The sequence below is a fragment of the Salmo salar genome, unplaced genomic scaffold (assembly GCF_965601325.2).
Source record: "Salmo salar unplaced genomic scaffold, fSalSal1 ptg000743l, whole genome shotgun sequence".
In the NCBI taxonomy this organism is placed as follows: domain Eukaryota; kingdom Metazoa; phylum Chordata; class Actinopteri; order Salmoniformes; family Salmonidae; genus Salmo; species Salmo salar.
Window position 1 is genome coordinate 250,489 of NW_027675484.1, and position 12,528 is coordinate 263,016.

A 12,528-nucleotide genomic window follows, 5' to 3' on the forward strand; every position below is an offset into this window, starting at 1 on the left:
CAGGATTACAGGAAGAAACAACAACTAGAGGTGAGATATCTGCATTATTATCAGGATTACAAGAAGAAACAACAACTAGAGGTGAGATATCTGCATTATTATCAGGATTACAGGAAGAAACAACAACTAGAGGTGAGATATCTGCATTATTATCAGGATTACAGGAAGAAACAACAACGAGAGGTGAGATATCTGCATTATTATCTGGATTTCACATTTCTCATATTCATATTTTTGTGACATGATTTCTATTATAAAATTATATCTGCCTTCTATAGACTTTGTGGAAGAACCTTAAACTGACTTTAAAAAGAGAGAAAGCAGAGATCAGAAGAGAGAGATTTACTACTGGTGGTGGACCACCAAAACAAGACAACACTGATGAATTGAGTGACTTCCTGTCTGGAAAAATAGAGCAGCAGCAACCTCTGGATGGTATATCAGATGATGACCAACCTCTGGATGGTATACCAGATGATGACCAACCTCTGGATGGTATACCAGATGATGACCAACCTCTGGATGGTATACCAGATGATGACCAACAGGTTTGAAGAGCCAGCACACAGTGAGGGTGTAATGTGAACAGGTTGGAAGAGCCAGTACACAGTGAGGGTGTAATGTGAACAGGTTGGAAGAGCCAGTACACAGTGAGGGTGTAATGTGAACAGGTTTGAAGAGCCAGCACACAGTGAGGGTGTAATGTGAACAGGTTGGAAGAGCCAGTACACAGTGAGGGTGTAATGTGAACAGGTTGGAAGAGCCAGTACACAGTGAGGGTGTAATGTGAACAGGTTGGAAGAGCCAGTACACAGTGAGGGTGGAATGTGAACAGGTTGGAAGAGCCAGTACACAGTGAGGGTGTAATGTGAACAGGTTGGAAGAGCCAGTACACAGTGAGGGTGGAATGTGAACAGGTTGGAAGAGCCAGCACACAGTGAGGGTGGAATGTGAACAGGTTGGAAGAGCCAGTACACAGTGAGTGGGTTCCCTCCACATCTGCTATAACATCCCTGAGAGAAGACAACACTCTACAGCTGTGCCTGATTGGAAGCCACACGGCCAAAATCAATGAAACAAACCAACATAGAAAAATGCACATAGAACGCCCACCCAATATAACACCCTGTGTAGTAACTATTAGTAGACCATGTTACTATGTAGTAACTATTAGTAGACCATGTTACTATGTACTAACTATTAGTAGACCATGTTACTATGTAGTAACTATTAGTAGACCATGTTACTATGTAGTAATGTAGACCATGTTACTATGTAGTAACTATTAGTAGACCATGTTACTATGTAGTAACTATTAGTAGACCATGTTACTATGTAGTAACTATTAGTAGACCATGTTACTATGTAGTAATGTAGACCATGTTACTATGTAGTAACTATTAGTAGACCATATTACTATGTAGTAACTATTAGTAGACCATATTACTATGTAGTAACTATTAGTAGACCATGTTACTATGTAGTAACTATTAGTAGACCATGTTACTATGTAGTAACTATTAGTAGACCATGTTACTATGTAGTAACTATTAGTAGACCATATTACTATGTAGTAACTATTAGTAGACCATGTTACTATGTAGTAACTATTAGTAGACCATGTTACTATGTAGTAACTATTAGTAGACCATATTACTATGTAGTAACTAGTAGTAGACCATATTACTATGTAGTAACTATTAGTAGACCATGTTACTATGTAGTAACTATTAGTAGACCATGTTACTATGTAGTAACTATTAGTAGACCATATTACTATGTAGTAACTATTAGTAGACCATGTTACTATGTAGTAACTAGTAGTAGACCATGTTACTATGTAGTAACTAGTAGTAGACCATGTTACTATGTAGTAACTATTAGTAGACCATATTACTATGTAGTAACTATTAGTAGACCATGTTACTATGTAGTAACTAGTAGTAGACCATGTTACTATGTAGTAACTAGTAGTAGACCATGTTACTATGTAGTAACTATTAGTAGACCATGTTACTATGTAGTAACTATTAGTAGACCATGTTACTATGTAGTAACTATTAGTAGACCATGTTACTATGTAGTAACTATTAGTAGACCATATTACTATGTAGTAACTATTAGTAGACCATGTTACTATGTAGTAACTATTAGTAGACCATGTTACTATGTAGTAACTATTAGTAGACCATGTTACTATGTAGTAACTATTAGTAGACCATATTACTATGTAGTAACTATTAGTAGACCATATTACTATGTAGTAACTATTAGTAGACCATATTACTATGTAGTAACTATTAGTAGACCATATTACTATGTAGTAACTATTAGTAGACCATGTTACTATGTAGTAACTATTAGTAGACCATATTACTATGTAGTAACTATTAGTAGACCATGTTACTATGTAGTAACTATTAGTAGACCATATTACTATGTAGTAACTATTAGTAGACCATGTTACTATGTAGTAACTATTAGTAGACCATGTTACTATGTAGTAACTATTAGTAGACCATATTACTATGTAGTAACTATTAGTAGACCATGTTACTATGTAGTAACTATTAGTAGACCATGTTTCTCACCCTAATATCCACTGTCACCAGGTAGTTGTCCACTATGTTGTCCTCTCTGAAACTGAGACCAATGAAGAGTTGAGGGAAATCCTTCCATCCTGAGTTGCACCTTTCCAACGGGCAACAATGTTTGAGAACTCTAAATTAGGAGTTCATCCACCGTGAACATTGATGGTTGACCAGTTGTTATGGTTACGGTACTCCTCAGCATCAGGAGTTGATGGTAAACCAGTTGTTATGGTTACGGTACTCCTCAGCATCAGGAGTTGATGGTAAACCAGTTGTTATGGTTACGGTACTCCTCAGCATCAGGAGTTGATGGTAAACCAGTTGTTATGGTTACGGTACTCCTCAGCATCAGGAGTTGATGGTAAACCAGTTGTTATGGTTACGGTACTCCTCAGCATCAGGAGTTGATGGTAAACCAGTTGTTATGGTTACGGTACTCCTCAGCATCAGGAGTTGATGGTAAACCAGTTGTTATGGTTACGGTACTCCTCAGCATCAGGAGTTGATGGTAAACCAGTTGTTATGGTTACGGTACTCCTCATCATCAGGAGTTGATGGTAAACCAGTTGTTATGGTTACGGTACTCCTCAGCATCAGGAGTTGATGGTAAACCAGTTGTTATGGTTACGGTACTCCTCAGCATCAGGAGTTGATGGTAAACCAGTTGTTATGGTTACGGTACCCCTCAGCATCAGGAGTTGATGGTAAACCAGTTGTTATGGTTACGGTACTCCTCAGTATCAGGAGTTGATGGAAACTTGATGGGAACATGACATCCATCTAACCAGCCAATCACTCCTGGGAACTGCCCACATTCAGATATTCATATTGCCCTTTACAGTTGGCTTGACCAGCAGCATCAGGAAACTAGATGTAAAGACTCCTCCTGCAGACTTTATAGTTGGCTTGGCCAGCAGCATCAGGAAACTAGATGTAAAGACTCCTCCTGCAGACTTTATAGTTGGCTTGACCAGCAGCATCAGGAAACTAGATGTAAAGACTCCTCCTGCAGACTTTATAGTTGGCTTGGCCAGCAGCATCAGGAAACTAGATGTAAAGACTCCTCCTGCAGACTTTATAGTTGGCTTGACCAGCAGCATCAGGAAACTAGATGTAAAGACTCCTCCTGCAGACTTTATAGTTGGCTTGACCAGCAGCATCAGGAAACTAGATGTAAAGACTCCTCCTGCAGACTTTATAGTTGGCTTGGCCAGCAGCATCAGGAAACTAGATGTAAAGACTCCTCCTGCAGACTTTATAGTTGGCTTGGCCAGCAGCATCAGGAAACTAGATGTAAAGACTCCTCCTGCAGACTTTGTGAACTATTAAACACACAGTTGCTTCACTGGCACCGACACAAATCACCAGTTTCACAATGAAAGATTCCAGATGCCAAAAACCTCACAGTGATCAGAACTTGGAGAGAATTGGGTGAAGGCCTTCCTCTTTGAGACAGAGAGGAAAGTCTAGGCTCAAGCAGAGATATGTGGGAAGGTGTTTCACCTGAGCTGGTCCAGGTTCTATTTAAGAGTTTCTGGCCCAGTGCTCCAATGCATTTTCTTTGTACATACGAAAGCGGTCTCAAGGTAATGTAATGGATTCCTCCTATCCACAAGTACTGGTCTGGCCTCTGTAGTGCATGCTGGTCTTCCTTTAGACATTCCACATCATCCAGGCTCCCTCACAAACAGCACTAAGTAGAAGTTAAACCTGCCTCTTTGAAAGATTCATTTAATCTTCCATTTAGTCCTGGAGTAGCTCTAATCCTCCCTCTTGCAATCGCCTTTGATTTGTCCAGAACAGTCTAAATCTACGACTATTTTAAGATAAGTCTGTGCAAGTCGCTTTGAGTTAAGACAGCTCAAACAAGCATTTTAGTCTGGGACTAAGCTTAAGCCTTCTATGTGAAACCGGCTCTGTGTTTTATATAATATGACTAAATGTGTTTCTGTGTTACAGGGGCAGTCAAGAAATGGAACAGCAAGGCCACAGAACATGACATAAGCAGAGCTGTGGGAGACCACCTCAAGCCCCTGGTAGAGCCGGGGGTGGTGTTTACCACTCCACCACGCCTTCAGCAGGCTGGAAAAGTGGGATTGATACTGTTTTTCATACTAAGAGGGACCAAGAGTTTGTTGATTGGTCAGTCATTGGGTTCATTTGTTGAAATCAAATTAAGTTTTATGCAACACAATGGCTTCACAGGAAAAAATAAATAAAAATGAAAATATTTAGTACACAACAAACAGAAGACTAACAACTGAAAGACTAATGAGCATTCTAAGGAAATGACATTGACTAAAATATTAATTGGATGCAACATCCAACCCAAAATATAACTTGTTTTTTAGGAGGGGTTCTGAAAGACACTATGGGGTGTCCACTGGAAGTTGACTAGTAACAACAACTGGGATCTAAAAGACACCCACCATGAGACCCACTAAATCTGCCCAAGAAGAGGAAAACAAAAGAAAAACCCACACCAAACTTAAAGACAGGAAGTAAACCAAAAAGGTGGAGCAACTAAAGGTGTTGACTCTCCACATGTATCAAGACAACTGGAGCACTGGGCCAGACACTCTTAAATAGAACCTGGACCAGCTCAGGTGAAACACCTTCCCACTAACGAGATGGACAAGCCAGCACAGGTGTAACACATACTGACTAACGAGGTGACACCAATCAGTGCGTCCTACGTGCTAACGAGCTAGACGTGCTGACGAGCTAGACGTGCTAACGAGCTAGACGGGCTAACGAGCTAGACGGGCTAACGAGCTAGACGTGCTGACGGAGCTAGACGTGCTAACGAGCTAGACCCGCTAACGAGCTAGACGCGCTGACGGAGCTAGACGTGCTAACGAGCCAGACGTGCTAACGAGCTAGACGTGCTAACGGGCCATACGTGCTAACGGGCTAGACGTGCTAACGAGCTATACGTGCTAACGAGCTAAAGTCCAACCTCAAAACATAAATGGAAAAACCAAAGCCTGTAACACCTTAAGACAACAAATATATCCTATATTTTTGTTGGACAAGTTTGCTCACCACCAACAGAAAACAACTTCCATTTCATATTAAAATCAACTAAAATGCTTCACCTCCTGTCAACAATTAAAAACAAGAAAAACACACGTATTTCTAAATAATAATATACAATTGAAATATTTTTTTCTCCTTTTTCTCTTCTTTCTATAGAATCCTAAAACTCACTAGCTTCTAGAACTCTCGTCTTCCTAAAACTCACTAGCTTCTAGAACTCTCGTCTTCCTAAAACTCACTAGCTTCTAGAACTCTCGTCTTCCTAAAACTCACTAGCTTCTAGAACTCTGGTCCACTTGGAACGAGCCCAAACAAAACTCATCTCCAATACGGAAAAAGTCCAAATAAATTGTGATCAAATGTACACCCCTTGGTTAATATGTATTGGCAATAATTAACTTAATGGTGAGGCATGGAATAATAAAACGTATATTTTGTCAGGCTGAATGTTTGAAATATGAGGTGATGTGAGACATGATTCTTCAGTAGTGGAATAAAGACAATTAACGCTTGAATGTTGTGAAGAAATACTGGATTGATGTAGGATTGTTAATAAAATTGATTACAGACCAAATGATTATACTGCGTCCATGTGTATTTATTTCTTTATTTTAACCTTCATTTAACAGTAACCGAAAGGTTGCTGGATTGAATCGCGAGCTGACAAGGTAAATCTGTCGTTCTGCACCTGAACATGGCAGTTAACCCTCTGTTCCCCGGTAGGCAATAATTGTCAATAAGTCAGTTATGAACAAATTCTGATTTTCAATGACGGCCCAACGCTCTAACCACTAGGCTACCTGCAACTAAGTTGAAATTAAGTTGTTTTCAAGTCACTGAAAAAACTTGGCATAGTCTTCTTTTCAACGTCTTTTCAATTACATGTTGCTAGGTGGGATATCCCCAATGTCAAAACACAGTTTAAACGTGTCCAAATCAATAACCAATAAGCAGAAACAGTTTGGGATGAATTGAAAACCTAAACATAACATGTGCTATATACACAAACATCTGCCACAATAATCATATTACTTGTATTTTTTAAAACAAGCACCTTATAAACTGCACCAGAAACGCTGTTGTTTTGACAAGTAGCAATAAATCACTGATATCGATTAGGGGGGAAATCAGGTTGTACGTGCTGTTGAAACTAACACAACTAAAAAACACATGGAAATGGGAGATATATTTTACCTCACTGGTTAGAGGACAACCTGCAGAAGACAGTCAGCTACATTTTGGAGTGATACATTTAAATGTAGGGGTCGCTAAACAAAGGAACTTATTTGTCATCACTCATCGATATCATGTTGAAATCAATTATGCAAGAGGAGGGACATGAGGTTGCACATCCTGTTAAAACGAACAGCTGAAAAACCACATGGAATCTGGAGGTAATGTGTACATCCCTGGTCAGAGGACAACTTGTAGAAAGCTGCTAGCTACATTTTGAAGTGTTGCATTTTGATTCAAGTGGGTCACCAACGTGGTAAGTGTAACACAACTCTTTTTTTGTTAGTCATTTTTTGTTAAATCACATAAATAGTAACTCTTCCATTTCAGAGCCTGGATTTTCCCCCTGAGGCTAATATCCATATCATGTTGAAATCAATAGAACAGGGGACAAACGTTTAGGATTCTACATTGTGACATCATTAAAATACTCCTTCTACAATGTTAAAACATTCTACATTGTGACATTAATTCATAGATATCATGAAACAACTTCTTCATGTATGTATTTTCTGATATTTGATCAGAGATTTTTTTTATCAGATTATCTCTGGTCACAGGTATGAGGTTTCTCTCCTGTGTGTGTTCTCTGGTGTTTAGTCAGACCACCAGACTCAGTAAAACTCTTCCCACACTGACCACAGCTATAGAGTTTCTCTCCTGTGTGTGTTCTCTGGTGTACTGTCAGCTGGCTAGATTTAACAAAACTCTTCGCACATTGACCACAGCTATACGGTTTCTCTCCTGTGTGCGTTCTCTGATGTAAAGTCAGATGGTCAGATCTAGTAAAACTCTTCCCACATTGATCACAGCTATAAGGTTTCTCTCCTGTGTGCGTTCTCTGGTGTAAAGTCAGCTGGCCAGATGTAGTAAAACTCTTCCCACATTGATTACAGCTATAAGATTTCTCTCCTGTGTGTATTCTCTGGTGCACTGTCAGATGGCCAGATTGACTAAAACTCTTCCCACATTGACCACAGCTATAAGATTTCTCTCCTGTGTGTATTCTCTGGTGTAGAGTCAGACTGCTAGATGCTGCAAAACCCTTCCCACATTGAGTACAGCTATAAGGTCTCTCTCCTGTGTGGATTCTCTGATGAATTTTAATGCCTGATGAGGTGAATCTCTTCCCACAGTCAGAGCAGCAGTGAGATTTTTTCCCTGTGGATCTCTGCAGGTGTTTATTGAGGTGTTCTGATCTGGAGAGACTCTTCTCTGCCTCTTCAGCATCAAGAGGTTGTTGAGACTCCCCAGAGGATCCACAACTGTCCCGCCTCTCTCCTGTGTGAACAACAAAGTCAGACAGATGATTAAAGGCCCACAACAGCGGTAATCCACTGTAAAAGGTGATGCCAACAGCGGAGCCATGATGTTGGACAACAATTGACGTCTGTAATGAATGTAAAAATTATTTGACAATTGTCTTAAAATGAGCAAGAATAGTCATATATTGTCTTGTTTTCACATTAGTAGTAAAATCGATGATGGTAGGCTAGAAATAAGTTATTCATGTTGTTGAAACTCGAAGCAGTGTGCCAGACAACTCTTTGTATCCAATGTAGGCCCCTTTTTGTGTTTAATAAAATTGCGGCACGAGGGCGATGCACACACAATTTGATTGCATAAACTCCTCCCTGCTAATGAGGAACCCACTAGTTATGGATGTAGTATATCTGGTAATGAGGAAACCGCTAGTTATGGATGTAGTATATCTGGTAATGAGGAAACCACTAGTTATGGATGTAGTATATCTAGTAATGAGGAAACCACTAGTTATGGATGTAGAATATCTGGTAATGAGGAAACCACTAGTTATGGATGTAGTATATCTGGTAATGAGGAAACCACTAGTTATGGATGTAGTATATCTGGTAATGAGGAAACCACTAGTTATGGATGTAGTATATCTGCTAATGAGGAAACCACTAGTTATGGATGTAGTATATCTGGTAATGAGGAAACCACTAGTTATGGATGTAGTATATCTGGTAATGAGGAAACCACTAGTTATGGATGTAGTATATCTGCTAATGAGGAAACCACTAGTTATGGATGTAGTATATCTGGTAATGAGGAAACCACTAGTTATGGATGTAGTATATCTGCTAATGAGGAAACCACTAGTTATGGATGTAGTATATCTGGTAATGAGGAAACCACTAGTTATGGATGTAGTATATCTGGTAATGAGGAAACCACTAGTTATGGATGTAGTATATCTGGTAATGAGGAAACCACTAGTTATGGATGTAGTATATCTGAAATGGTGAGCAAAGATTTTAGTTTTTCACAATGTATTCTGAATGTGAATGGGGGAAAACTCAGGGGAGTAACCTCCATTTCCAGGTTGATGATGAGTTCATTTCACACTACTTTGGATTATAATTGTAAGGCTTGTTTGAATTTCCTGCTTAATATAATGTTTGTGTCGTCATCGCAAATCAACCACTTTGTACTTAAAAAAACACTTCAACCAGTAAAATGCTCTTTGGCTTTTCCATCAGCCTGACAATGAGGGTTTGTACACTGTTTGCCAAATTGGCCCATAACTTCACCTAACAACAATCATACCTATGTAATGAACGAAGAAGCACTTTGGTTGTTGTTGCATGACACACAGTGTCCTATAGGACCCATAACAATAACATAGACCTACTGTAGGACCCATAACAACAACATAGACCTACTGTAGGACCCATAACTTCACCTAAAAACATAGACCTACTGTAGGACCCATAACTTCACCTAACAACAACATAGACCTACTGTAGGACCCATAACTTCACCTAACAACAACATAGACCTACTGTAGGACCCATAACTTCACCTAACAACAACATAGACCTACTGTAGGACCCATAACTTCACCTAACAACAACATAGACCTACTGTAGGACCCATAACTTCACCTAACAACAACATAGACCTACTGTAGGGCCCATAACTTCACCTAACAACAACATAGACCTACTGTAGGGCCCATAACAACAAATATAGGAAAATAGCTCTGTGTGTTGAACAATAGCCTATCCATCAAGGAACATTTCTCTACACATTATGAGCAAAGTAGGGATGTTGGATCCAACGTGGAGTGTATCTCTGTGTCCAAACAGACTAACGAGACCCTACTGTAAATCAACCAGACAATAACACATTATAAACATCCATTTGTTAGGGATGTTGGATCCAACATGGAGAACGGCATAACTGTCTTTACCAGAGTAATGAATGAAGAAGCACTTTGGTTGTTGTTGCATGTTGTGGCTTCTGTCATGTGACTGTCATTCAGAAAATGATTTCCTGGATCAGCTGATGATAGTTGAACATGTGACTGTAACTAAACAGCTACAGTATTAAGAATGATGTGTAATTATTGAAGAACTGCGTTAATGACAGTATCCATTTGGGTGTTGTCAATAAAGTTAAGGTGACTCTCGGTTAGAACCATTGGATTTAGTAAACTCTGAAATGATTTAGGATTTCTGTTCCCATGAAAACTGTTTTCCCAGCGTAACATAAGGAGACACTAAATGTTACGTAGGTAGAGAGCATTTCAGAGATCTGAATACAAAAAACTGTCCTAACAGGACAATAACCTAAACCACAAGGCCAAATCTACACTGGAGGAGCTTACCAAGATGACATTGAATGTTCCTGAGTGGCCTAGTTACAGTTTGGACTTAAATCATCTTGAAAGTCTATAGCAAGACTTGAAAACGGCTTTCTAGCAATGATCAACAACCAACTTGACAGAACAGGAAGGATTTTAAAATAATAATGAATATTCACATGAAGATCAGTCTCCTATTGGATGACATCACGACTTCCCATCAAGCCAACTCCTTGGAGGCCTTACTATGACATCATTCACTCCTTCTAGTTTGCAGTTGTTAAAAAAAACACTATTTTACTCAAAACATTTATTTGTTTCCCATTAGTGTGTTTATACTTTACTGTATTTATATCACTTTTCAACAGGAAAAGTTTAAAAATCCCTGGAGGACGTCATGAACAATTCATACAGTACAAAAACATATTTGAGTGTAGAATGCCCTTTTAAAAATCACACATTAGTTCAACAACTGCAGAGTTTGTGTCCCTGTTTTATAAGATAGTACTCACTGTATTTACTGGTGTTAATCAGATCAATGTCCCTGTTTTATTAGATAGTAATCACTGTATTTACTGGTGTTAATCAGATCAATGTCCCTGTTTTATTAGATAGTACTCACTGTATTTACTGGTGTTAATCAGATCAATGTCCCTGTTTTATTAGATACTACTCACTGTATTTACTGGTGTTAATCAGATCAATGTCCCTGTTTTATTAGATAGTACTCACTGTATTTACTGGTGTTAATCAGATCAATGTCCCTGTTTTATTAGATAGTACTCACTGTATTTACTGGTGTTAATCAGATCAATGTCCCTGTTTTATTAGATAGTACTCACTGTATTTACTGGTGTTAACCAGATCAATGTCCCTGTTTTATTAGATAGTACTCACTGTATTTACTGGTGTTAATCAGATCAATGTCCCTGTTTTATTAGATAGTACTCACTGTATTTACTAGTGTTAATCAGTTCTCCAGTCTTCTCTTCTTCGTGCTCCTCTAATGTGACAGTAATCTCCCCCTCTTCATCTTTCACTCCAAAAACTGCATCTTCCTCCTTTTCTTTCACAGTAACATCCTCCTCCTCTTTCACTCTGAACGCGTCTTCCTCTTCTTTCACTGTAACGTCTTTCTCTTCTTTTTTCACGGTAACAGCCTCACCCTCTACTTGTTTTTGTATTGTAACAGCCTCCTCCTCCTCCTCCTCTTTCACGAGAGCTTCTTTCTCCGTCCAACAGACCTCTTCTTTAGCAGGAGGAGAGTAGCTTAGTGAACTCATGGTCGGGGATGTTAGCTAGCTAGGCTAGTGCTAACTTAACCAGCCAGCTAGTTGACTTACAACGTAAATATTAAATTAAATGGGGTATCTAGTTGTTTCCACATAAGTATGTTTAAAGCAAAGTGACAAATAAACCACGAAATTGTCTAAAGAACTTGAATGTTCCGACTTTGTCGGCTAGCGAGCTACCGAGGTGGCTGCAGTTGTTGAAGAAGCGTTCCGTCCACTAGATTATACGTCACACTAGAAACATCGCCTGAAAGACACATATCGCCATCTGCTGTCTGGAGGGAGGAAACGCAGTTGAGGAGGGAAAACTATTTTTATTCTTCATTGAATTATAATATTATAAAGCAGTTTAGGGAAACGTTTTTTTCTCTCCATTAAATATTAATATTATATCAACACGTACAAAAAGCAACAAGTGCTGTTTGATTAATTCCGTTTTTTATGAGAATTTAAAACAAACTCTACATCTACTCCACTGTATTTACTGGTGTTAATCAGATCAATGTCCCTGTTTTATTAGATGGTACTCACTGTATTTACTGGTGTTAATCAGATCAATGTCCCTGTTTTATTAGATAGTACTCACTGTATTTACTGGTGTTAATCAGATCAATGTCCCTGTTTTATTAGATAGTACTCACTGTATTTACTGGTGTTAATCAGATCAATGTCCCTATTTGACTCAGTCAAAAAACAAGATATCAAAATAAGCACCTAGTTATTAATACCCTTGATAAAGATGAGCAAAAATGTATAAAATAAA

The 12,528-nt window shown here is 38.8% G+C and overlaps 1 protein-coding gene across 1 annotated transcript; it reads right to left on the reverse strand.

The window, feature by feature from the left end:
• Window positions 1-6,217: 6,217 nt before the first annotated feature.
• Window positions 6,218-11,970, reverse strand: LOC145877255 (uncharacterized). The gene is made up of 2 exons (XM_082972556.1): window positions 11,426-11,970; window positions 6,218-8,144 (listed from the first exon to the last, which is right to left on the reverse strand). The coding sequence occupies exons 1-2, from the start codon at window positions 11,754-11,756 to the stop codon at window positions 7,408-7,410; spliced, it is 1,068 nt and encodes a 355-aa protein (XP_082828682.1). The 5' UTR covers window positions 11,757-11,970; the 3' UTR covers window positions 6,218-7,407.
• Window positions 11,971-12,528: the final 558 nt, after the last annotated feature.